Source organism: Drosophila melanogaster, chromosome 3L (assembly GCF_000001215.4).
Source record: "Drosophila melanogaster chromosome 3L".
NCBI lineage: Eukaryota > Metazoa > Arthropoda > Insecta > Diptera > Drosophilidae > Drosophila > Drosophila melanogaster.
Window position 1 is genome coordinate 676,369 of NT_037436.4, and position 24,132 is coordinate 700,500.

Below are 24,132 nucleotides of genomic sequence, written 5' to 3' on the forward strand. Positions count from 1 at the left end.
GCCGCTGTTAAGGCCCAAATGCGGCTCCTTTCGCCCAGATAGGCACTTCAAAAAGCGTTTACTTTAATGCAACTGCATTGGCTGGCGAATAAACCAACAAACGGGCAACAAACAAACGATATCATCATCATCCGAAGGGGAAAAGCAGAGAAGCAGAGAAGCATCGAGCGATAAAAAGATTTTTGTTGCTTGATTTCGTTGCACCAAAAAAGGCAACGGCAACTCCCATTAAATGTCCCAAAAAGGCAAAGGCGCCGTGTTGCACATTGTTTGTGTGGCTGTTGCTGCTGCAGATTGTTGCCGTTGATGTTTTTGCTGAAGATTGCTGCTGTTGCAGATTGCTGGCGCCCACCAAGTGGAGGAAATCGGCGACCACCGCGGGTAGTTTACTCCGTCTCTGCACTGCCACGCCCACCGCCCGCCCACTGGGGCAGCGTTTGAGGCATATTCACGGTTTTGGCCAGGCCTTGCCATCCGCTCCAACGCTTATCGTATCCTATCCATTCAGAGATGACTTGAAATATACTTAACAATTAAGTGTGTTTTTATACTAATTAAAATGACACTTGGGTATGAAAAAACCCTCAATACAATTTATATTCTACATAATATATATTCCGTCTACATAATTCCTTTTCATGATCTTGGGTCGCATTCCTCTTCCTTAAATTGTTAAATATTCAAAACTACACACATAAAGTAAGTTAAATGCTATAGTTTATAGATATTAAATCATAGATAAATGTGGAAACGGCCAAGTAGGCATCTCTATATACATGATGATGCCGAACCAAGCTGCAGCATCAATAAAGCAGCTGCATTTAATTGCAATGCCCATTTAGGACTCGGCCCCTCGAAGGGCGCTTTTCCCTCCTGATTCTTTCGTTGGTGGGGTCCCAAGCATCGTGCCCCATGAGCCCCCCGCTTTTTTGCGGCAGCTGCCTTGCATTTCTTACAGCATTTTTGCCGCGACTAGTTTGCGGGCAACACGTGCAACTGCAACTGCTGCCCAGAATGCCAGCATCCCATCACCCCAACTCACCCAGAACTGGGTTTCCACTGCGGTTGTTGTATCAATTAAAGCTGCGCTTGATTTTTCACTTGCGCTGGGCGGACGACAGGTGCAAAGTGCTACAACAGCTCAGAACCATCGGAACCAGGCCCAATCGGCATCTTGCAGTGATTTGAATTCTTCCCTGTCCTTGTCTAGCTTAATTGCGGGCCTACAGCAACGGTCACGGATATAGTGGTTAAATCTTATCAGTCCTTTTACTTGGAGCTTAGTAACTTGTATAGGAACTTAATTCCTGAACTTATTTGTTATACATTAATTTAAGACTCATCAGTTCCAGTGGAGTAGAATCTTTCATGAAGATGAGCAAGCTCATCATCAGATGAATGTAATGAACCGTAGATACAGCACTACTGGAAAATCCCCATAAACAAACAAACAAACAAAACTTAATAAATGCCAATGCTGAATATATAATATATATATGCCAGAATTCGTAATATTGTATTACTATGATTTTATTGATATTTACTATCAAATTATAATTGCGCATTTAACAAAGGCCTAAAACTAGACTAGAAACAAATATTCGAGATGAGGACGTCATTTGCAATGTGATTCAATGGTCAAACATTTCGCTGGGAGCTTGGAAACGATTTGAGGCTCCCGTCTGAAGACTGTGGCGTAGCTGATTGACCAGATGGTAAGCCTCCCTATTGTTTTGACAATAGGCAAAGAACGACACGTCAGCTAGCATGCGCATGATGTTGGTCAAGTCGGTGCGAGGATTGCTTCCAATAGGCGCATTATTATTTGCAGCTCTGGAATCAGGAGGCCCAGGAATATAACCACTAGACAGTACAGCAGGCACAGGGTTTTGTCCTTGGTAACTGGAGCTGGTGGTCGGCTGATAAATGGACGTGGTACTGGTCGGAGTCGGAACCACCGGAGTAGCTGGATGATGATTTGGTCGAGTGTACCAATACGAATTGGCTGGTCGCGGATCCACTGGATAGCGGGAGTTGATTACAGAAGTAGTAACTACCGAGAGAGGTCGTGGATTTTCGTCGTGGAATACTGGTGCGGGCAGCAGACCAGAGGGTTGGGTAGAAACTGGAGAAGCATTATAGGGAGCAGTCGCCGGATTGCTGGATGTTGTGGCTGGAGCAGGTGGTGATGGTAGCCTATTTATTTGATAGGTATAGGTAATTCCTGGTGCATCGGCATCCGGAAAATTCGGTGAATTTGTAGATGTTGTCACTGATGTGGGATTATAGTCATCCATGTCTGTGGTTTTCGGCTGTAGGCTATTGCACTGTTTTCCTGGCGGTAACAACCTTAGCTTTTCAGCTGTTCCCAGTGCCTTGAAAGGTTCAGACGGGTCAACTTGCTCCTGCAACAGGTCAGTGCGAACCCGAATCATATTCTCTGCGTAGGGAACCAGGTCACTACGAATTCGTATCGCATTTATTGGGGATTGGGTGGGAACTTCTGGTGTTATACTCATATCAGGATTATTTTCTTTATGAGCCTCTGGGTCAGTTGAAAGTATGTCCTTCAGGAGCGGCATGTTCTTTGGTGATTCGTTCAATATGTTTATATTTTTGTTCGCTTCTCCATAAATTTCAGAAGGCACTTCTGGGTCGGATTTACTTGGAACATTAATATCTAAGCTTGCTAAGGGATCACAGGGTGAAGTTTCTTTCTCGATCAAGTCGTCGGAATTTGATACCTCTTTCATGATATCACTTTGGTTAGGCTCCCTCCAATCTGTTGGGGTTTTTGGTTTTGGATTATCAATTATAAGAGATTCGCGGGCTTCTTCTTGACTTTCATCAACCATAACTATGTTGGATGTGATACCGCCTGCTTCGCCACTTGTATAATTTTCTAGCTTTGGTCGTCTGCTATACGTTTTCAAACAGCGCTGGAAGGCAAAAGATGATGTTTGGCCTTGCTTTGATTTCTTGGGAGTCAAAAACTCTTTTATCGATCTCTGTTTTTTGGCGTTATGAGATGGGCTATCCTCCTCCCGGCGATTTCGCTTCCTCAAAGACGCTTCATCCAATTTTCCATTGATGTGATCAGCATAGTCCTGCAGGGTGATCTCGCCCAGCTCATCGTCAAGGACCATAAGCGAGGAATTGGGGATAACTGATTCCACGTCCAGTGTTTCCATATCACGAAAACGAACAACTGATTTCTCAACTTCTTCATCGCTGCAAAGGTCCACAACTGATGGGTTAGCTAGTACTTTCTGTTTCTCTTGGTTCTGAGCTGGTGACTCGGATTCCATTTCTTTGTCCTGCTGGGATTTCTCTTCACCTTTCACCTCGTCCAGCCGTTTCAACCATTTAGCTACCATCAGTTCCTCGAATAACTTCGCAGGTAGCGACTTCTTTACCTTCAGGTTGTTCCGATCAAAGCGAAGTAAGAGCTGCCAGGTCCTGCGATGGAATTGAATTGATGATTCGTGATGTATAGAAGGTGAACATATAATAGTGACTGCTACTCACGCTAAATTCTTGCCCAGTTCACTGCACCCTTGCAGTTTTGATAGTTTTGGCAGATTAGGAGAGACGGCAAATGTGCAATCTAATATCTATTGACAATTGCTGCATCACACATATTGAAAATATTATCGATAAGCCTTATTAGTTTTTGCAGTTTTGCAAGCAATACAGTGCGGATCCTGAGAGGTCTCACTGTGTCTTCAAGGTTCGCCTTTAGAAGTCAAATGGCTCGAAGAAGTCTAAGCGGAATGTAGAATGTAGCCAAATATAGAACACCTACCACAGATCGCATTAGTTTCTTTCTTTCCTACGATATTTACTCCTTCAAAATCGATGCGCAAATGGTTTTTAAGGACCAGCGCCTGCGCAGCACTTGACCAAATTCAGGTAACGGCGAATCTTATTTTATCCACTTCAACCACATACGATAGAAAATATTAGGGGAGAGATGTGTGCGTGACAATTAGATAGTGGATTGTACATCCGATAGCTCAGGTAAACAACAACCAAACATACCTAAAACTTAAACAACTCTTTAATTTAACGTAAAAATAATCGATGACATTTTATGAGCGAGTTCCGAGAAAACGTTTAATAAATTATTACCCCATTGGGTGTTCGTGTTCGCACAACATAAGACTCTCATCTCTACATTTTATGAGTGAAACATTCGTTTGAGTGAAAGTCGATTTCCAACCCTGTTATGATTTGGCGGGAAACTTAAATACTTGGATGAAATTTTTTGTATAAAGAGACATTTCATATTTTGTATTTGTAGTACTTAAATTCTAGTTTTCTAGTTTGCAATGCCTCGTTCATCGTTATTATGGCCTGAGTGATTTCGAACTTTCTTTAGAGCCGTATGCTTAGTTCTGTTTTTTTGAAGACTTCAATGAGATGTTCATTAAATCGTAGAGTGACAAATGCAGGAATATCAAATGACGTAATAGTAGAAGTCAAGGGTTTAGAAATGATTTGCCACGGTGCTCTGTTGTTCGCCGCGGTTTACTCGCAGGTTGCCCATGCATCCCTCAAACAGGATGTCTGCGATGGCCTTTCGTGCCAGAATCCGTTGCGTGGGGGACATTTCCTCGTACTGGATAGCCCAGGATCTGGCCAGAACTTCGGAGGACTCGCTGAGTTGCATGGGTGCAGTTCCTCGTTCGTTCTCGGGATCTGTTTGAATCGAGGATGTGGGTTCTTTCGTTTCCAATGAATTTCCCAAACTATTTTCCTCTTTGACTTCACACTGCCCTTCTTCCGGCTCTATGATCTCCAATTTTGGACTGAGCAGGGAACCCTCTTCGGATTGCGGGGCGGTCGGTTCGGACTGGTAGTTGAAAGCGTTATCATCCTTGATCGGCCAATCACAAACGCTTTCCGTGTTGAGATCTGGATTTTTCAAGGGGTATTTGTCCTATGAGGTACACAATTTATTTATTTTTAAGTATCATTCAATCATTGAGAATGTAATCTTACATCCTTTTCCCTGCGAAAATCTTGCTTCTGTCTGCCGCCCCGACCTTTTCTGGTCCTGTGCTGGAAGGTCTCCTGGGTGAGGAGAAATCCCATGTAGTCGTAGAACCAGAGCGTCGGCTTACAGAGATCGGAGTGCAGCCCCAGCTCCTTCTGCTTGAGGATTCGCATCTGCTCCCGCCTGTAATTGGTGCGAAATATGTTGATGCGCCTGCCGACTTCTGTGCGCGTAGCGTTCGGCTGTATCTCCCGTAGTTTCCTCTCCAGCAACTCATACGCCCGGTTTCGCAGCTCCTTGTTCCGGTAATTGAGGTGGTGGACGTCCCACAGCTCCGGCATTCCCTGATAAAGGGCCAGAAACTCGCGCCAGAACTGCCGTTTGCCCGCACTAAACCGATCTGGCAGTGCAGCTGCCATCTGCCAGCACAGCATTCAGAAAGATACATTTAATTACCATATCCATTGGCATATAAACATAAATATTTACTTTTTCTGTTGTTCAAGCCAATCAGCTGTTGTTGATTACAGTTGGCCAGAGTTGCCACTTCTAGCGTCTAGTGTTGGTAAACACCTCACATACTCCCACTGATTGTTGTAGTTGCTCTGGATCTGGATGCTCATATATGTATAAACTTATTTCCACCACCTGACGACCGGCGTTATGCTCTCCTCAAGCGACAATCACAAACTGAATTGATGTAGAGCCGAAACGGGCGGGTGTGTGTGCATGTGTCTCGATTGAGTGATTGATTAGCCGACTGACCCGATGGGCATGTGCATGTGTGCGTGTGGAAATGCACAATAAATCATTTGATTCCCACATACTGCTTGAAAACAAAAACGTAGCTGAATCCGATTTTCTTATTGTATTAGTTTTAATTATATGGATTAAACAATGACTTACAGCTCCCCCGCAATTTAGGTGCACGTGTGTGCGGGAGAGGAAAGCAGCAAATATTCAGACTTTAACTAAGGGCAGACCTGCGCACTTACCCATCTTAGCCCCAATCAAGATTGTCGGCATAAGGAAATCATCAGCAAAGTATGAATTTATTTTAACTCGCTCTCCAAAATTTCACACTGATCAGGGAAAATTTTAAAATACACTCTGAATCAGGGAAATTCTCTCTTTAACAAGATAGAATTCAATGATTGACCTCTTTGTTCCGTTATTTTCATTTACATGCGCTTTGTCTCTTTCTCTCTTCTGGCTCGCCTGTGTGTGTGTGTGTGGGTGACCTCCCGCCCGGCAAAAAAAGAAGAAGAAGCCCAACTAAGGGCAGACATGCGCACTTCGAAAAAAAAACAATTAGCGCGTATATTTAGCCGACTTTTTGTTCTGGCGAGAATGTGTGGAAGGAAATGTAGCTGTTATAACATACAACACAGGTCAAAATAATAGGGTTACAGTCGGGAGCATAGTATAAAATAGTTCCAACAGACCAATTGACAATTGACATTAGCTCATTCATCACAATATTTTATAACCACATCAAATTTACTCACTAGAAACTTGGTTTGATTGCGTTTATTTGGTTCGAATACAAATTATGTTCACCTTAGATCTAATGATTGATTGCATCCGACCGATGTGCATCTTCTAGATGCATCAGTTTGCAAAGATTACACTCTTTGGCTGCAGCTATTCCTCCTCCTCTTCGTTCTCCTTCATGTGGCGCTCACTGTTTGGAGCATTCTACGGCACATTGTCATCCATTTCGCGCATCACTTCATCGGCTCGTGTGATCAGCTCAATCAGCCGGTAGTTCTCCTTGTACAGAGCAAACTCCTCGAGTAGCTTTAGGTACTTGCGTGCATCGGCGCAGCTGATGACACTGGACCCACTTTCTTGGCCGGATCCCCCATTGTTGTTATCGTCTTGGGCGGACTCATAGCGACGTTTGGTGCCCTGGCGAGGATTCAGCGAGTTTTCAACTGCCGCAGGCGAACTCACCTTTCGCTGCCGCATCTGCTCGATGTACTCCATCTCGTCCTCCACATTGGCCGCCAGAACCTCGGCCAGCGAGGTGACACTGGAGCGACCATTGTTCGCGTCTTCATCGAGATCCGCTGGGTCTTGGTCCAGTTCCGATTCCAGCTCAGCCTCTGGCTCCACTTTTATGTGCACTGTAGGCGGAATTTCAAGATCCTTTTCCCTTTGTGCTCGGTCATCGTTCTCCTGGAGCTCCGCCTCGGGCTGCTTCGCCAGGAGCTCTTCCGGGTCCTTGGGCTCCACTTTGATTTCCTTTTCCTGCTTGATCTCTAGTTTGGGCGGCGGTACCACCGGTCCTTTGTCCTGCTGCTGTGGGGCAGGAATCTTGGTGATGCTCTGAGCGAGCGTGGCTAGTGGTATGATGGTCATGGTCATGGGCTGTCCGCCCGCTTGCGTCGGAACAATGGGTGTGGCCAGGAGAACTTTTTGAGTGGTGCCTGGCGGTGTGTTAGCTTGGAGGGGCAGTCTAACTAGAGGCGGCAAGGGCTTCAGAGCCCTGGCAAAATTTAGTTCGCTTAGTGAGGGCTTGACATCAGGCTCCTCCTCCAGATCATCCTCGCCGCTAATACCGCCACCGTCGACATCCACCTCGTCATCCTCGTCTTCTACATAGCTGCGGGGATGGCTGCTCACCGGGCTGCCCAAGCTGACCTCTTCGTCATCCTCCTCGCCGTTCCGTGGCCCACTTTCCGGCATGCTTTCCGACATGACGTCCTTGACGATGTCCTTGATCTGCACCGAGTAGCCCTGCGTGTAGCCTATCTTCAACAGTCTGGTGTCGCTGTGTTGGATGCTGTAGGTGCGTCTGAACTTGTCGCACCACTCCTGGTGCGGAAAGAAATGTGCCAGGTTCATGGAGCTCTTGAACTGCAGCGCCATCTTCTGGATGAGTCCGTCGGAGATGCTGAAGTCCTTGTAGTACATCATGCGGCGTATCCAATCGTACACGGCCTTGCCCAACATCGAGACCCTGACGGTCTTCGTCTCCATGGTCTTGGCGTCCTGGCTCCTGCGGGTTCGCTGATCCCACGCGTTCAGAATCTCAGCGCGCTGCTGCACGATCCGCTTGATCTGATCTGGGCTGCAGTTGAACAGCCGGCCAACGTGCTTATAAACCGGCAGCCGATCGTATTCCCGCAGAGCAGCAACCTTTTCGTTGAGGGCCAGGACATTCTTGCGCTTGATGCGATTGTCGAAGGCCACCTTCTCGGCGGCCGGCAGGCTGGGGGTGTGCGTGCTAGTGGGTGTGGGTGATGCAGTCGAAGTGGGTGCTGCTGGTGGAGCAGGCGCAGGCGCAGGAGCTGGTGTGAGAACCTCCGTGTCAGTGGCCTAACGACGAAGGGAAAAAAAGTGCTGTTATTACCGGGTTTTATGGTAACAGTTGAAATCGTGCAAAGTAATGCCACCATGAATGTAGAGATACAGTGCTCCCTCTGAACATGAATAATGTAGACAAAACAACAGAAGGTCTTTGCATATTTAGTTATGTTAACAAAAGCAACAGTTAAGAAAGACGAAGTTTCAAGGAATACATGGGGCTTTTATACTCATACTCATTCAAGCTTATATACAAATAAACGCCTAGATCAAGTCATTTACACTCGTGTTCTTTGAGAAGTGAAATGGGGTGGAAACACTTTGCGAGGCTTGACTGTGGCCACTTACCTTCGCCTTGTTGTTGTTGTCCTGCGTCTTGGAGGCCTCCTTGTGCTCCTTTTTCTCCCTCTCCACGCGCTTCTCCACCCTCAGCTCCCTCTGCAACTTGCGTTTTTCGCGTATCCGCATTGTTTGTGCTTTCCGTGCAATTTACACGGCAATTGCCGTTTGTTTTCGTCTTGTTTGTTTTTGTTGCTGCTGCTGCGCCCACTCAATTTCGCCCACCCCTTGCACCCTTTCTGCTCTCTCACTCACACACCCGCCCGCCTGTGTGTGTGTGTCCGTGCGGCTGTGTGTGTGCGATGGCTACGATTATGCGCGTTGACTGTCAAGCGAATTCAAATCATTTCGTCACTGCTTTTCTCGCTTTTCTTTGGCCTTTCAATGCGCTTTGGCTCTATTCGCTTTCGTTTTCTCTTCCTAGGCACTCGATTTGTCTTCTGATTGTGATTTTCCAACTGGCCGTGCGCTGCACCTTGCGTATTTTCCGATGTCCGTGCGAACTAGACGACGACCCATACAAAAATAGCTGCCGCGTTATCTCGCGCAGTTTTCATTCTCTGCTCGCTCCCTCTCTCGCTCTCGCATGCGCAACGTGGGCAACTAGAACGGAAGGGAAGTCGGCGTGTGCGAGAGTGTGTGTGCGTGTGACCAGCTGAGAGGGTGCAACTGCGCATGCGACAACTTTACTGTTACTTTCGCCATGTGGCAACTCTGCAGGCGATCGCTTTTTAAGTAGAGTAAGATTAATGAGAACATACATATGTATGTATGTATTTTGTTTTCAGTTTAAGAATGAATTGATTTCACAAGATCTGCAACTAACTGCACTGTAAAATATAACTATAAAGTCTTTGCGAATTGTAATCAATATTTAATTTAAATTAATCGAACCACCACCAATTGGAAACCCACGAGTCCATACATTTCGAAAATAATCTTTATTTTAACGCTTTTCTCCGGCTAATTTGTTTAACCGAATTTGGTGAAGTGTCGCAGGATGTGCGACATGGCCGCGGGATTATCGGCAGGAACCATGTGACCAGCCCGGTTGACCCAAAACATGCTGAAGTTGCCATAGGTCTTCTCGTAACCCTCGAGAACTCGATCTACGGTGATTCCCACGCGCGGAGAGACCTGGTAAGATGGCTTGGCGGACCATTCCATTGCTTCGATCCAGTTGACGGCTCCCGGAGTGGCGCAAATCAGGTCCAGTCCTCCGGAGAACACGCCCACTTTTACGGTGGTGTTGTTCAGCAGTTCACCCACTAAAAGTGTCATAAGGCTATAATTTGAGGTAGCACCCAGACGGTTGAAACATACCAACATCCACAGCTGGCTTCATGAAATCGCCCATCAGCTTGGTGAAGGTGGTGCCGCTCTGGGCGCCCCATTTCACTCCGGTGTTGATTCCGAGGGCCTCGGTCACGGGTCCAAGCATTAGATCCTCCAGCAATTTGTCGCGGTCCTCATCCACATCGAATTTCACGAGGGTGCGATACATGACCTCTGGATAAGTGGTTGATGAGAATCAGCTCGGTAAGTTACGCAACGGATCTTACCCTCCGGAGTCATGGCAGCTCTGGACATCAACCTGTACTGATCACCCAATGTTGGGGTCTCCACGTTATAGAAGTCCACTCCCTTGGACTCGCGCAGCACCACTGACTGGGTGGAGCTCCACTGCAAAGTGGCCTGTGTCCACTTCTCGCGGTCAACATAGTCCTTAGTCTTCAGGGCCGAAGCTTCAATCTTGTCATGGCCATCCTGATCCACGATTCCCAACTGCAGCAGGAAGGGAGCCCACGAGAGCACAGAGTCTATGGGTGAGGTCCAGGGATCTCCCAAGGCCACCGAAACAAAGTTGCTCTCGATCTCACCGCGCTTGATGGCGTAATCCAACTCCAAAGCGAACTCCGGGGCCATCTTTCCGCCATAACTCTCGCAGAAGATGTGCAGCGGCACAGTCTTGAATTCCGGGTGGTTTGTGTAGAAGCCCTTCATCAGCTCAACGAGATCCAGGGCGATCTGCTTGTTGTTGGTCGTGTAGTAAGAAGATCCGTCCACGTAGCTGAAACCACTGCCCACGGGATTGTCGATGAACATCACGTTCATGTCCTTCACCCAAGTCCAGTCGCGGTAGCTGCCGTCGAGCTTCAGGGGACCCAACTCCTCAAAGTTTCCGTATCCCGTTGAGGAGGCACCTGGACCTCCTTGGAGCCAAATGGCCAGCGGACGCTCCGTGTAACTGGAGACATTGGCGGTGGTGTAGTACAGCCAGTAGAACATGTGGGCGCCAGTCCTGACATCCACAAATCCCCAATCCTGATCACCGGGTCCATAGCCCTTGCGTGCTGAGAGTATATTGAATTATAGCTCATTTCGATTAAATAGTTATTAATATACAAAGCTCTTTGATTTTGTAATTTCATGATAGCCCCTGATTTCTAGGGAACACTTGAGAAATCTAGCCTTTAAGTATATTAAACGGCTGCACGAGTAGCCATTTAGATAAGATTAATTGTTATAGATAGTGTAGATAGTTGATTGTATTGTCTTATAACAAACCGAATAGCGGTTGGTCACTGTATCTTTTACAATGGTAATAAGGTCTGTCCCCAAACGATTCATAAGTATTTCAATCTACGGATATAAAAGTAGGTAAAAAAGTCTGTAACAGATAATTCTGTTGGCCTGTTCTACAAGTCGTAAAGAACCGTTTGTTTTGGAACACTTTCTCACTGATTAGCACCCCTAATTGGAATACAAATCACGATTCTCACCGTCAACGGAAGCCAAGCCGGCAAATCCCAGTAGGGCCAAAAGTGCGATGATAGCGCGTCCAGCCATGTTGCACCAGTGTTTCAGTTCCAATTCCAAGAGACACCGATCGAGAGACAACCGCACACTTGGCAGTTCCACTGCCAATTGATCGCTGGTTGCTCCCAGACATCGAAGGTAAAATAGCAACAGCCAGCACCTGACACACCTGGAATTCGTAATCTGCGGGCAGGGGAACTGTGTTTGCAGAGTATTTATGGCCCTTCGCTGGACGGTGACGCGGCTTTTTGGTCAATCTGTGCTTGTCACTCGTCCGATTTGCCGAATCTTTGTGTCATATATTTAGATAGAGCCTATGAAGCTCCAAAATCATCGCAAAGATTGCACTTTGCTATCTTGAGTGGGTTTTCCGAGGGCTTTTCCTATTATTTTTCGGTATCACTTGCGGTTTATCCCACGTGACATGCGTGAAAGATATCTAAGGTGTCTCCCAAAAACTCTTTTTAAATCATCAGCATTCTTTGATTGATTGACTATATTATTTTTAGGTGTTCATATAATCATATATGCATCAATTCTGGGCATTGCTTTTTAAAGAGCAGATTAAGACATACATTTGACATTTATCAAAATAACTAATAGGATAACTTCCCCAGCTTCTATAAGCAAAAAATCCATTACGATTTACATTATATACTTTCAGTAAAACACTCCTCTATTTTTAGACGAATATAGTATACAACTGGCTTGCATACTGAGTTTATTATAATTCAATTTAAATGAATTTAGCCAAATGAGGTAAACTCTCGAAGTACATGACTCATAGCCGCAGGGTTGTCCGCCGGAGCCATGTGACCACTTCGGTTGATCCAGAACATGGTAAAGTTACCGCCCGTCTTTTGATAGCCCTCCAAGATGCGATCCACCGTGATGCCATTGCGTGGAGCAGCCAGGTACTCGTCCTTTCGGCTCCAGTCCAGCTTGGCTATCCAGTTGACGGTGCCCGGTGTGGCGCAAATCAAATCCAGGCCACCGGAGAATACGCCGACCTTCAGAGGAGTCTTCTCCAGCAATTCGTTCACTGTCATTCAATGGATGTCAGACGCTTTCGTTATATAAGAAGTAATATCCCTACCAATGTGGATGACTGGCTTCATGAAGTCCGTTCTGTGGATGTCAAAAGTGGTCCCACTCTGCGATCCCCAGATGACATTCGAAGGTATACCCAGGGTTTCCGCCACCGGGCCCCGCATCAGATCCTCCAGTAACTTGGTTCGATCCTCATCAATATCGTATTTCACCATGGTGCGATACAGACGTTCTGCAGGGAAATATCATGGTTTGAAAAATATCGTATCGAAGTATTTGGTTCACCTTCGGAGGTCAAGGCCTTTGATCTCTGGTAGAGACCACCCTTTGTCTCCTTCAGCACGTTGTAGAAGTCCACACCCTTGGAGGCTTTCATCACCTCCCACTGGGTGTTGCCCCACTGATAGGTGGCCTGAATCCATCGCTCCTCCTCCACCAACTGAGCCGTGAAGTTCGCTGCCTCTTGAATGGCATTGTATCCCGCGTGGTCCACGATTCCCATTTCTCTGAGAAAAGGTCCCCATGCGAGCACGGAGTCGATGGGCGAGGTCCATGGATCCCCCAAAGCCACCGAGGTAAGGTTGCTCTTGACCTCACCACGCTTCTTGGCGTAGTACAGTTCGAGTGCAAACTCCGGCGCCATCTTTCCACCGTAACTCTCGCAGAATATATGCAGCGGCACCTCCTCGAACTCTGGATGCAGGGTATAGAATCCCTTCATCAGCTCAACCAAATCTAGAGCGATCTCCTTATTGGTGGCCGTGTAAAAGGCCGTGTTGTCCACGTAGCTAAAACCACTGCCTACGGGGTTGTCAATAAAGAGGACATTCATGTCCTTCACCCAGGTCCAGCTGCGCCAATCTCCGTACAAATCGACGGGCCCAAGTTCTTCAAAGTTTCCATACCCCGTCGAAGAGGCACCGGGACCTCCTTGGAGCCAAATGGCTAATGGTCTTTCGGTATAGCTCGAAACATTGGCGGTGGTGTAGTACAGCCAGTAGAACATGTGGGCACCGGGACGCACATCTACGTAGCCCCAGTCCTGCTCTCCGGGACCGTATCCGGGTTTGCCTAGGATGCGCCATTAGTTCATTTAAAGATTACCACATTTCAGAGATAGCGCTCGATTTACGATTCTTACCATGCGCCAAGGCGGCGAACAATGCCAGGAGTGCTACCAACCGAATCGACATTTTCAACTGAAAGTGATACTCAAGCGCACGGGCTTATTTAACGGGTACAGCACTATCAGCAGAACTTGACATCAGATAATAGTTTTTCAAAAATGATAACTTCTATCGATCTGGTTCTTTCAATCATTCAGAAGAGGGATGATAATCATTTTTGAATTTGTATATTCCCTTTTAAAAAGAAGTTGAATATCTGTTTATGTACGTATATTTAGGTACAACTAATGTTGAAACGATAACTTCCTCCATAAATAATCCCTTTTTCATAAACAATTTTACAATATTGTATATTATTATTATAATGGGTGGAATTGTTTTGCCTAAACTAAAACCAAATGCAGATCTCAACTGATAAGACCATTTGAATTCGAATAACTCGAATTATCGGTTATCGATAGCGTTCAAATGGCTGGCAACTCTGCGATGTTGGCTGTTTTTGCACAAACAGCTGTTGTCGCACTGTTGTTGTCGCCTTTGTGTCTGCAGGTGCAAAATAATATATTAATTGGATTAACTTGGGATTAATCGAGCGATCACAGCCATGGCCACGATGCGCATACCCAAACAAAAGGTGATCCTGTGCGGCGACTACGGAGTGGGCAAGAGCTCCCTGTTCCGGCGCTTCGCCACCAACACCTTCATCACGGATACGGACAGGAAATCCACGTTGGGACTGGACCACATCGATAGGGAATACAGTGTGAATGAAAAGCAGATCAAGGTGGGCTCGGGAACCTCTAAAAGGGCGTGATGGCTGAGATATGAATCCTTAAGCTCTTTAGTTCGATTTCTAGACGAAAGCCACAGTTCTTCAGACTTACAACTTATTGCGTTGTGAGACACTTATGTATATACCGTCTTCTTTGACAGCTCCAACTCTGGGACACCGGTGGCATGGAGCGTGTGGCCTCGGTCACATCCTCGTACTACAAGTTCGCCGAGGGAGCCATCCTGGTCTTTGCTTTGGACAACGCCGCTTCGTTCCACTCGCTGTCGCAGCACTTGCTGGACATTGTGACCTATGCAGAGAATGCCAAGATCTTCATCTGTGGCAATAAGAGCGATCTGGATGGCAGGGAGCCGGAGGTCAGCGATGAGGAAGTGGAGGCCTTCTGCGAGCAGTGCCACTCACTGATCAGTGCCACGTACAAGACCTCCTGTCGCAGCGGCGCCGGTGTGGAGGAGATGTTCCGTGACATCTCTAGGCAACTGGTCCACGCCAATCGCTCCAAAATGGAACTGCAGGCACTGGAGCACAAGAGCTTCCAGGTGGACACTGCGAGCAGCGGCGCGGCGACCAACGAGGAGGACGCCTCCTCCTGCGGCTGCTAGCAGTTGGGGAACATTGAGTTCGGCTAGGAACCCTTATTCCCGCCAGGCTCAATGCTCACGCAGAGATGCATTTTTACTGTTTCCTTTATTTATTGATAGCTTTCGGCTATGTTATGATTTTTAGATACGTACATGTTCAATTCGAATTTTTACGAAAAATACGTCCCGAACGCGAACACGAGTCATAGAGTAGGATTAGTTTCTATTAACCAGGCGCCAAACATTAACCACTTAAACTTTGTACACGTAAGCTAGGATGGCGGATACGCGAGTGATAGGTTAGAAATCTGCGGTAAGAATTAAAAAGTAATAGGAATTCCATCGATTAACAAGAAGGTCAATTTAATCTTAAAGGTAAAAGGACAACAAAATATATAGACATCGATTGACCGCAGATAACTACTCTAAGCTTCGACTCTTATTGCACGTAATACTCCATCCTATCTTATATAGATTAGTGCGTAATCTGCAGCTTTCTTCCACAGAATATCTCGTAAAAATAAAATATACTAAACAATAAATAATCAACTCACGAAATTGGAATGGACAGGCTTCTATAACATTTGAATTTGGGCTAAGATCATTGGCTATTGGTTTGCTAGCTAAAATTACTACGACGAGGCGGTGCTGCTTGAACTGGGTGCGAAGGTCAGATAGAGACTGACGCCCACGGCCACCACAAAGCAGACACCCACTCCATACAAGACCACCTTCTCCCGCAGGGCTCTTAACATCATGGTATTCAGAGTGCGAGAAGCTCTTCCCAGCTCGGCATTGGTTTCTCGAAGTCGAGCCCTGGCTCCCTGTAGAGTTTCCCTTTGGTGGTGCAGATCATTTAGGACCTGGGCGCCCAGTTGCTCCGTCTCCAAGGCCACTCTGTACCCTTCGGTTAACCTGTTGCCCGTCCGTTCAATCCTTTCCGAGTTGTCCAAGAGGCGTTGGCGTTGATCTGTACTTATGGACACATCCTCATAGCTGTCACCCAAGTCCAGAGTGGTGAATGTGTTGGCTTGGGAGCGCTGTTTGTCCTTGGTCAACCTGTACTCCGCCTGCAGCCGTTTCAGTTCTGCCTGGGCCACCTGCAGCTTTCCGTTGAAGCTGCTCCGCAGTCCAGGATTTAGCTCCCTCACCTCCAGACCCATCTGCTCCAGCAATTCCTGAGCCTCGGGCAAACTGGAGTCGATCTTGCTGCACAAATCATGGCGCTCGCCTGGAGTAAATGGACAAATGGTAATCACCATAATGTACAATCCATGGACAATCATCCCACTCACTGTTGTTGTTTTGCTGCTGCAGCCGTCCAATATGGGCCGTTATTTCTGCTATTAACGTGGCGTATTGCTGTTCGTATTGCTCCAGAAGCGACATTTGTGCGGTTTTTATTCTACCTTATTCAGTTGTTTATGGTATTTGTTCTGTTTTAGTTCGCGAAAATTACAGATTTATCGAAGAAAAGAAGTAAACATTGTCCAAGTGTGGCCGAGTCATGAGGTGAACAGTAATACAGCAATCTATAAATACTTTTAAGTCGTGGTCACTCTGATTTCGAGTCAGCGTTGCCATACTCATGTAAAAAACACTGCCAACTTCAAGGACTACAATATTCTCGTAAGAACTCAGATAAAACCAACTTCCGTTTTAAATACGTAAATAAAACACAAACATATCTATTATTTTATAAATTCCATTTTATTGTACTTAGAGTAATTAATAAATTAATTAATTAGGTTCAGCTTTATGCGAGTGGAGATTCTTTGTTAACCTAAGCAACTGTTTTGGCGGTAGTACGATTTAATAATACTACATGATACATATGTACACTGTTCATCACATTTATGTTTTGTGCTGTCCTGGTCCGCGATTAGAAAACTCTTAACCCTCGACCAGTGTGGCCTTGTCCCCTTTTCGGAGCACCAGTTCCAATTGGGACAGCAAGCCAATAGCCCGAAAGTTCTCCTTGAAGAGCACGAAGTCCTCCAGCGGTTTTAGGTACTCCAAGGCCTGGTGGTAGCTTTCCAACTCCTTCAGCATGCATAAAGCCTTCTTATCCTCGGGGTCTGGGGATGTGTGTCCATTGGTTTGGCTGCCGGAGGAGCTGGATCCATTGGGGATCTTTTTTGGCGAGGCGGGAGCAGAGGCGGGTTTGGTGGACGCAGCTCGAGCTGGTGCAGGTGAGTCCTTTCCCTTGGAAGAAAGGGCAGGCGTGGATTTGCCACTTGTTCCGCCTCCCTTGGGGGCGTTCTCCTTGCTGCTGGCACTGTCTCTTCCCCCGCTATTATTGTTGTTCTGCTCGTTGGGACTGGAACTTCGACTGTGCTTGCTGGTTAAGGTTGATTCTGCTAGCGGATATGGTGGTGAGTTCACCGCTGAGTTAATCTCTTGCACTTCGTCATCATCGGGTGACTCCATTTTGGGTCTCTTGGCCAACTGAACGGGCTGGAAGGGACTGGCCCGCTGCGGTGGAACATTTGGCGGCAATTGGGGCTGAAAGGGTTCCCTTTGAGGTGGCATAGTGGGTGGAAACTGTTGCATCTGCTGCTGCTGCTGGAGTTGCTGTTGCATTTGCTGTTGATGCCGCTCGAAATAAAAGTCGTTGAAGCTGGCGAACCCGGGGTGTGGAGTAGGATGTCCGGGATGTCCTGGAAACGGTGGCCATGGGTGGCCCATTTGATGCTGCTGCTGTTGCATATGTTGCTGCTGGAGGGCAAAGTGCTGCTGTTGCTGCTGCTGTTGCTCTTGATAGCTCTGCTCCTTTACATCCATACTGTCATCATCTTCTTCGTATTCTCCGTACTGTTGCATGTAGGTCATGTACTGCTCGGGCATCTCCTCCAGTTTGGCCACTCTTTCAGCGCTCGCGGGCGGAAAGAGATGGGCTAGGTCCTGTACGATGTCCGGGATCCACAGGGAGGATCCTAGTGGCTTCAACTGGTTGCTGGCTAGTTTTTGGGCAAAGCCTTGAAGATGAGTCTCTCGGAAACGGTTTAACCAGCGATTGTCTGCTATAAAGGATGTGCTCCCTATGACTTGTCTGGCATTCTCCGCCTTGTCCTTGATCATTCCGTGGGTAATGCTACCTCGCAGCTGGGGATTGATATTGGCCCTTACTAGCCATTCGTATACCACTGCATTGATGTAGGCGCACTTTCGGCTCCTCTCGATCTCCTCCACCATGGCCTGCTGCTCAACGGCCTCCAGGTTGGAGGGAACTTCCAGACGCAGGGTGGGCAGCGCATTCGACTGCAGTCGCCTGCCACCCAAGACACTGGGGTCAAAGTGCAGGGCACATACCACTGGCTTTTTGAAGGGCACAATTCGTCTTAGGGAGGCGTGGCACGCCTCCTTCCACAGCTTGTGGAAGGGGTTCTCCGGCCGGGGAAACGCAAAGAACTGCATACTCGGGTGCTGACGCGAATTGGACAAGCATCCGATGATGCAGCACCGCCGGATGGTCGGCATCTCGACCTGCGGATGAGGATGAAATTGCTGTTGGCCCCGAATCTTAAATGCTGGAGTGCTGGCGTTGCTCACGCTTCGCCAGGTCACGAAATGTAAATGAAATTAAAACAAATCCACTGGAATCTGCAAGAGAGTGTTTGCACACATTATTAAGCTGGCTATTTAACTTCAATTTAAGTATCTGCGATGTTCTGTGTTCCTTCATGGTCGCGTTCTCAATTTACCGCCAAAGTTCAGGAGGTCTGGCAAGTTCTGGGCTAGGACATGGAGTCTGGCATCCTTTAACCCTTTTCCTTGGCGCACTTTGCAACAAGTGTCTGCATTTGAACTATCTTAGTGCAATTGAGCCCACGATTTCCATATTGCAATGCAATCGGAGTTTTATATTTACATATTTCAGTTTCAAACGTATACGAGTTTGGCAAATAACAATAAATTAATGTGCTGATCTCCATGATTAAAACGAGTAAATTACCCGATTGAGATCGTGTTTTCCCAGAACACAGATATTTACAACAAACCAATGAGTTAGCAACTCTAGAAGGACAACTTTACAAATGAAAAATGAATTCGACGAACAAGCTAGTGTCTATCTCTTGGGACTTACAGCAGATGACATGAGTCATCGAAATAATGGCAAGCCAATACATATTTTTATAAAAGTATATCACAGTATATAGGAACAACCTCGAAACCTCTAAAGAGCATATGCCAATAGCACGACCACTCTAGCCATTTTACAGATACAGAGACAAAACCAAAAGATACATGCGTACGCCTTCGGAAATCAATATAGCCCCCGGAAAAAAAAACAGAACCAAAGCCATACCGTCAGAAAACCATATCGGAGCAAACACACACCCACTTATGACTTGTATTTTGTATCGCTCAGATACACACCGCTGGAGATTCACAGAGATGCCTGCCTAATTCGAACGACTTTGGTCGCGCCCCTTTTCGTACGCCCAAAGAGTTGCGAGGTAGATATAGACTGGTGCTGAGTCACAAAACGGAATCCACCTGCCTGACTCAGAGCCGGTCTTTGGATTAACACAGAACCCGGGAGATCGAGATGACTAAATCTCACAAGCATGTCCGATTCATTTCTTAGATTTAAGGCCGTATCTTGGTTTCCTTAGACAAACTTCCAGGTAACTTAAATGTAATGCTAAAGAAGGTAAGGATGGCACTGATGATTTAACCTCCAAAATATAATTTGATATCTAAGAACTTGGGCTGGTTAATCTCAGGATCAACATAGATTTGCTAATAATAAAAAACATTCAATTGTTGCGCCCATTAGAGAAGTGAGTGCGAGAGATTTCATGCGACTCTTACAGATACGGATGGCTCAGTCCCAAGGGGTGGACTCTGGTGGTTACCACGCATCCAAGCGCTGCCCAAGTTGTTGACATGGATTTACGGAATCGAGCCTTATCTCTCGGCCAGCTTAGGGGTTGCTCACTGTTCCATAGCTCTATCAAGCAGATTCCGAACTCGATTCCCGTCCCTTTGCCGTGCCTCGGGCAGCTGTTCGCTCTGCTCGAGCAAAGTTTTTGTGCCGGAAACTTCTTGGCAGCAGCGCTGCCAGCGTCAAAGTTTCGCTGCCCGAGAAACCCAAACTCAGTCGAACCGAAGGAACCCAAACCCAAGCCCAAACCCAAGAACCCTTCCACTTCTCCATCTTGAAGATATATCTTATGCTCGCACCTTGACACACACACAACGCGACTGCGCTTCGTCTATGTCTTGGCCCTGTGTATGTGCGTATCTGTGTGTATATCCGCACGCACACCACGGCGCAGTCGAGTGCACTACACCATCAATTCCAATTCAAATCTCCCCTGACTGACTCGCTTTATAAATGGTTTTATATTTCCTTTTATGTCGCTCTCTATGGCCCAGGCTATGGCTATGGCTATGGCTATTGCCATGGGTATGGCTATGGCTCAGACTCTGAGTATGGCTATATATCCACAGCAGCGGCCAAGGCAATAGCGGCGGGTTTCGAAAAATGAAAATCTCGATTACAATTTGGTTAAAAAAATTAGTATACTATATATATAAAAAATAGTTGGTCTAATAAATATTGAGTAGAGTATGCAATTATATTGCCCATTATGAGTCGGCAACCTGATGTCGCTACTATATTTGTGACGGGGTCTGTGCATATATACAGAGCATCGAATGCGGACGTTGGACGTGGATGTAGCTCCAAGTACGAGTATCTCGACATCTCAGCTCGCTCAGTTCAGTTCGCCCGTTCAGTTCTTGCCTTTCTTTCCCTTATATCGATTGGCACTTTATCTTAATCGCCTCGAGAGTTGTCCCTCGCCAGTCCCCGGGGGGATTCCCCGTGCAGGTCCTCCTGCACCTTCCCCCAGCCTGCAGATTCCGATTCGGACGCCCCTCTCCTCCCACAGATTCACCCTAATGGCTGCCTATGTCGACTGGGCTCTGCCTTAGCTCCTGGGTTATTCTTCGTGAAAATTCGTGCAGCGTCATTATCATCGGAGCCATCAAGATGATGCTCCATTCCGGGTCTGGGCCTGAATCTGAGTCTGAGTCTGAGTCTGAGCCCCAATCCCAATTGCAGTTCCAGTTCCCAAACCGAACCCAGGTTCCCTTTGTTGGCCACATATCTTTTGTATCTCGGTATCGCCATATCTCCAGCCATTGTTCGCCTAGGAAGTTTGGTTTTCGGTTCGGTTTTTTGGCTCGGTTGGTTCGTTTAGACGTTCTACCTACATGCCATGCCCTCTTCCTGCCTCGCGCCCTTTCGTCCATGCTCTAGAGCAAAGTATACTCTATATATAAAAGTAAGTATTTCCCCGTCCCGAATTCCGCCGCACTGGGGATTAAGCTGGTAGTTTTGGGTTTCACTCGGTTCGGTTCACGATGTCAGGTAATTTTGCGATTGGTTTTCGTCTTTCTTGGGCTTCGGCTTGGCATGAGTTTACTTATTTATCTTATATCTCAAGGTGGTTTGGTTTGGTCGGACCTTTTTGGGCTGCTTTAGGTTTAGCAGCAGCGCATAAATGGATGGGATGTTATATGGCATGGCATGCGATGATTCGAATTTCGGATTTATGTGTGTCTGTGTTTGTGAGTTCCAACAGATTTGAGGGGGAAGATATACTCATGGGAATAAAGAAACAGACTATGTCTATGCTGGCCACATATTCGCTGTTTGTTTGTATCTCGATTTTATGTCTATGAGGTCATTTATGTGAGATATGGATGGCAAATGCCTGGCAGTATAATACAATAGATTGTAGTTGAATTTAAGTCGCCGAATGAAAGAGTTTGGCTTTGCTGTTATTCTACAATTTATATTTGTATATTGTGTAGGTAGTTAAAGATTGTTTGAAAAATAATGTTCTAAATCTTTAAATCTTTACTATTAGCAATGTCCATTCCATCTCAAGCACACCGTTTATCCGAATAAGCACTTATTATACACAGGACTACTGGTAATTCAATAAAATAGCTTTCAACTAGCAGCTTTACTTATTAGTCATGCCCCATTTAAGCCAAGAGCACCCACTTCCGGCCAACAGCACGCCCACTCCGATTGCCAATTGTCCTTGGCCGATTCAAGGACTCTCTCTTCCCGAGAAGCACGTTTATTCAATTGGCGCCAAATCAGCGGGCAATGTACTCTTATCACACCCACGCAAAAAGCAGTGAAAACAAAGAGGCAAATGCAAAACCAAAATCAAAACAAACCCCATTGACGCCGCGCGGTCTAAGGAACTCAAATAAAAACAAAAGCGGGTTTTTTTTTCAAAGGCGCGCACACAACAACAAACTCAAACGCACATGCAAATGCGGCTTTTTTTTTTAATTGCAAACACACCAAAACAATAACAAAGAGGCGTTGGCAGCGACGCGACTGAATCTCAAGACCCCGTTTGTTTACACCACCCAAACACACATCGCAGTTACTTAAATCATGAATATCACTCATCCGCACAGTGGACTCCACTCACATCCAGTGTTTCCGAGTAACGCAAATGCGTTCAGATATATCCACAAATCAGAGTCTATAAATCCAGGTCTCTATGGTATAGTATCTATGGTATTTCGAACCACTCGGGAACTCGGCGCAAAATCTGCGGACGCGATGCGTGAACCGCCGCCAACGAACGTTCAACACAGAGTGTTCGAAACAGAAACTAGCGACATCATCATCGCTACAGCTACAGCTACAGCCAACAGCCAACAGCCACGACTCGACGAACGACCCCGACCGACTCGTTTTTCCCATCTATAGGAAATATTTAATCCCAAACAAGCCATGCCAAACCAAAAACCTAAGGCGCTGGCAGCGAAGCGAAGCAGAGGCAGCGGCAGCGCAGCAACAGCGGCCGAAGAAGCAAAGAAACGGCGGCAAGGACGGCTGGATGCCAAGAACCCCTCGAGCTGAGATGCCAACAGTGTTGTGGTGCTAGCTGAATAATCCTCTAAGGCAAATTCATTTTGCCACAATAGTGATGCGCTTATAGCTTCTTTGGACGTAAGTCTAATAGTATTAAATACACGACTTATGTTGTCCGCTTAATAGAGAGATCTCTATTATTGTTTGTACTTATACTAAATTTATGCCACAAATTAATCTTACAGTAGCAATCATACATATTTCGTTTGATAGCAGAAATAATAATAAATAATAGCATACTTTCTGGAAACATTTTCCATTGAGAATTTGTACCTGGCTTGTAATTGATAGCCAGAAAATAGCCAGACAATCAGCTCTGCTCCGCAAGGGGCGCCGCAGTCGACGCTGGCGTTGGCGCAAGACGTGAAAAACAAACAGCAAGCAGAGCGACAACAACAAAAGTAGCAAATACCAGGCGACTGAACGTGGAATCGCCAGACTGAACGGGGGTGGTGTCAGTTGTTGGGCGTCTAGTCCGTCTGCCGTCGGCGATATATGCCCGAAGACCCGAACTCTAAATCCAGCCCGAACCCAACAGCCGAACCCGTATCCGAATCGGAATCTCAATCCGAAGCCCAACCTGTCATCTCGTCCTACCTTTGGGGTGCGTTTACGGCTTCAGTCTGGGGCGCTTGTACTGTATATAGCACTCTGATGGGTTTTTCGGGTTTTCGGGCTTACGTAGAGCTCGCCATGGAAACTGCCTCCCTGTTACCCAAACTCGTCCATCCCGCCGTGTTCGTGTGTATCTGTATCTCTATTGAGGTGAATGAGTGGTTTCGGTTTTTGGGTCTGACGAAACTCGCTTGGAATTCCGGTATCTATATGCCTGGGGCAGACATATCTATCTATCGTGGGGATGTATGGCCGCGCACAAACGATGGTAATTATACCTATATTTGGGTACTATTATCGACTTTTTCGATTCTATAATATTCGGGGTTAGGCCAAATATTGGGGTGGACCCAAACATTTTTGTAATCGATCTTATTGATCGATTTCGTAAAAAATTTTCTTCAGTAACTTAAGCTTTAAATTATGAATACCTATAACAACATATTCAAATTTCTATCTATTAGATCCACATATCTCGGTTTATGGATATGTCAACGGTCAAAAGGTCATATTTGGGTCCACTCAAATTGCGGGTCTTGTAAGATTTAGTTTTCGTTTGGCATCGGGCCAATTTA

General features: G+C 46.5%; 8 protein-coding genes across 14 annotated transcripts; 1 reads left to right on the forward strand and 7 right to left on the reverse strand.

The window, feature by feature from the left end:
• Positions 1 to 1,510: 1,510 nt before the first annotated feature.
• Positions 1,511 to 3,958, reverse strand: CG17129 (uncharacterized protein). Of its 3 annotated transcripts, none has more exons than NM_167838.3 (3): positions 3,806 to 3,958; positions 3,529 to 3,627; positions 1,511 to 3,459 (listed from the first exon to the last, which is right to left on the reverse strand). In NM_167838.3, exon 3 carries the CDS (start codon positions 3,375 to 3,377, stop codon positions 1,632 to 1,634), a length of 1,746 nt encoding a protein of 581 aa, NP_728537.1. In that variant the 5' UTR covers positions 3,378 to 3,459; positions 3,529 to 3,627; positions 3,806 to 3,958; the 3' UTR covers positions 1,511 to 1,631. The 3 variants fall into 3 exon arrangements, with proteins under 3 accessions (NP_728537.1, NP_728536.1, NP_612048.2); NM_167837.3 differs by having other exon boundaries at positions 3,529 to 3,736; NM_138204.4 differs by having other exon boundaries at positions 3,529 to 3,958.
• Positions 3,959 to 4,067: 109 nt separating this feature from the next.
• On the reverse strand, positions 4,068 to 6,102 carry CG3386 (uncharacterized protein). Of its 4 annotated transcripts, none has more exons than NM_001274288.1 (4): positions 5,995 to 6,102; positions 5,489 to 5,825; positions 5,005 to 5,418; positions 4,294 to 4,942 (listed from the first exon to the last, which is right to left on the reverse strand). In NM_001274288.1, the coding sequence occupies exons 3-4, from the start codon at positions 5,416 to 5,418 to the stop codon at positions 4,490 to 4,492; spliced, it is 867 nt and encodes a 288-aa protein (NP_001261217.1). In that variant the 5' UTR covers positions 5,489 to 5,825; positions 5,995 to 6,102; the 3' UTR covers positions 4,294 to 4,489. The 4 variants fall into 4 exon arrangements, with proteins under 4 accessions (NP_001261218.1, NP_001261217.1, NP_001261216.1 ...); NM_001274287.1 differs by lacking the exon at positions 5,995 to 6,102 and adding an exon at positions 5,906 to 5,951; NM_001274289.1 differs by lacking the exon at positions 5,995 to 6,102 and having other exon boundaries at positions 4,068 to 4,942; positions 5,489 to 5,693.
• Positions 6,103 to 6,516: 414 nt separating this feature from the next.
• ebd1 (earthbound 1) lies at positions 6,517 to 9,181 on the reverse strand. The gene is made up of 2 exons (NM_138206.2): positions 8,660 to 9,181; positions 6,517 to 8,323 (listed from the first exon to the last, which is right to left on the reverse strand). Exons 1-2 carry the CDS (start codon positions 8,777 to 8,779, stop codon positions 6,698 to 6,700), a joined length of 1,746 nt encoding a protein of 581 aa, NP_612050.1. The 5' UTR covers positions 8,780 to 9,181; the 3' UTR covers positions 6,517 to 6,697.
• A 392-nt stretch (positions 9,182 to 9,573) lies between these two features.
• Positions 9,574 to 11,590, reverse strand: hiro (highroad). The gene is made up of 4 exons (NM_138207.3): positions 11,434 to 11,590; positions 10,213 to 11,004; positions 9,974 to 10,159; positions 9,574 to 9,918 (listed from the first exon to the last, which is right to left on the reverse strand). Exons 1-4 carry the CDS (start codon positions 11,498 to 11,500, stop codon positions 9,623 to 9,625), a joined length of 1,341 nt encoding a protein of 446 aa, NP_612051.1. The 5' UTR covers positions 11,501 to 11,590; the 3' UTR covers positions 9,574 to 9,622.
• Positions 11,591 to 12,154: 564 nt separating this feature from the next.
• Positions 12,155 to 13,713, reverse strand: CG32483 (uncharacterized protein; the record flags this gene model as incomplete). Its single annotated transcript, NM_167839.2, has 4 exons — positions 12,155 to 12,512; positions 12,567 to 12,752; positions 12,806 to 13,591; positions 13,662 to 13,713. 4 exons carry the CDS (start codon positions 13,711 to 13,713, stop codon positions 12,217 to 12,219), a joined length of 1,320 nt encoding a protein of 439 aa, NP_728540.1. The 3' UTR covers positions 12,155 to 12,216.
• Positions 13,714 to 14,148: 435 nt separating this feature from the next.
• Positions 14,149 to 15,583, forward strand: RabX6. Of its 2 annotated transcripts, none has more exons than NM_138208.4 (2): positions 14,149 to 14,431; positions 14,581 to 15,583. In NM_138208.4, the coding sequence occupies exons 1-2, from the start codon at positions 14,252 to 14,254 to the stop codon at positions 15,040 to 15,042; spliced, it is 642 nt and encodes a 213-aa protein (NP_612052.1). In that variant the 5' UTR covers positions 14,149 to 14,251; the 3' UTR covers positions 15,043 to 15,583. Both variants share the same exon structure in this region, with proteins under 2 accessions (NP_612052.1, NP_001261219.1).
• Positions 15,118 to 16,551, reverse strand: Vti1a (Vesicle transport through interaction with t-SNAREs 1a). The gene is made up of 2 exons (NM_138209.4): positions 16,317 to 16,551; positions 15,118 to 16,252 (listed from the first exon to the last, which is right to left on the reverse strand). Exons 1-2 carry the CDS (start codon positions 16,408 to 16,410, stop codon positions 15,654 to 15,656), a joined length of 693 nt encoding a protein of 230 aa, NP_612053.1. The 5' UTR covers positions 16,411 to 16,551; the 3' UTR covers positions 15,118 to 15,653.
• Positions 16,552 to 16,714: 163 nt separating this feature from the next.
• On the reverse strand, positions 16,715 to 22,776 carry CG13894 (uncharacterized protein). Its single transcript, NM_138210.2, has 2 exons — positions 22,494 to 22,776; positions 16,715 to 18,624 (listed from the first exon to the last, which is right to left on the reverse strand). The coding sequence occupies exon 2, from the start codon at positions 18,499 to 18,501 to the stop codon at positions 16,915 to 16,917; it is 1,587 nt and encodes a 528-aa protein (NP_612054.1). The 5' UTR covers positions 18,502 to 18,624; positions 22,494 to 22,776; the 3' UTR covers positions 16,715 to 16,914.
• Positions 22,777 to 24,132: the final 1,356 nt, after the last annotated feature.

Coding starts and splice junctions, on each gene's coding strand:
- CG17129 (NM_167838.3), bottom strand. CDS start 3,377: ATGGTAGCTAAATGGTTGAAACGGCTGGACGAGGTGAAAGGTGAAGAG.
- RabX6 (NM_138208.4), top strand. CDS start 14,252: ATGGCCACGATGCGCATACCCAAACAAAAGGTGATCCTGTGCGGCGAC. Junction 14,432..14,580: donor TGAATGAAAAGCAGATCAAG/GTGGGCTCGGGA, acceptor CTTCTTTGACAG/CTCCAACTCTGGGACACCGG.
- CG13894 (NM_138210.2), bottom strand. CDS start 18,501: ATGCCGACCATCCGGCGGTGCTGCATCATCGGATGCTTGTCCAATTCG.
- hiro (NM_138207.3), bottom strand. CDS start 11,500: ATGGCTGGACGCGCTATCATCGCACTTTTGGCCCTACTGGGATTTGCC. Junction 11,005..11,433: donor CGGCTTGGCTTCCGTTGACG/GTGAGAATCGTG, acceptor ATATACTCTCAG/CACGCAAGGGCTATGGACCC. Junction 10,160..10,212: donor AGCTGCCATGACTCCGGAGG/GTAAGATCCGTT, acceptor CCACTTATCCAG/AGGTCATGTATCGCACCCTC.
- ebd1 (NM_138206.2), bottom strand. CDS start 8,779: ATGCGGATACGCGAAAAACGCAAGTTGCAGAGGGAGCTGAGGGTGGAG. Junction 8,324..8,659: donor ACAACAACAACAAGGCGAAG/GTAAGTGGCCAC, acceptor CTTCGTCGTTAG/GCCACTGACACGGAGGTTCT.
- CG3386 (NM_001274289.1), bottom strand. CDS start 5,418: ATGGCAGCTGCACTGCCAGATCGGTTTAGTGCGGGCAAACGGCAGTTC. Junction 4,943..5,004: donor ATTTTCGCAGGGAAAAGGAT/GTAAGATTACAT, acceptor TGTACCTCATAG/GACAAATACCCCTTGAAAAA.
- Vti1a (NM_138209.4), bottom strand. CDS start 16,410: ATGTCGCTTCTGGAGCAATACGAACAGCAATACGCCACGTTAATAGCA. Junction 16,253..16,316: donor GCAGCAGCAAAACAACAACA/GTGAGTGGGATG, acceptor CATTTACTCCAG/GCGAGCGCCATGATTTGTGC.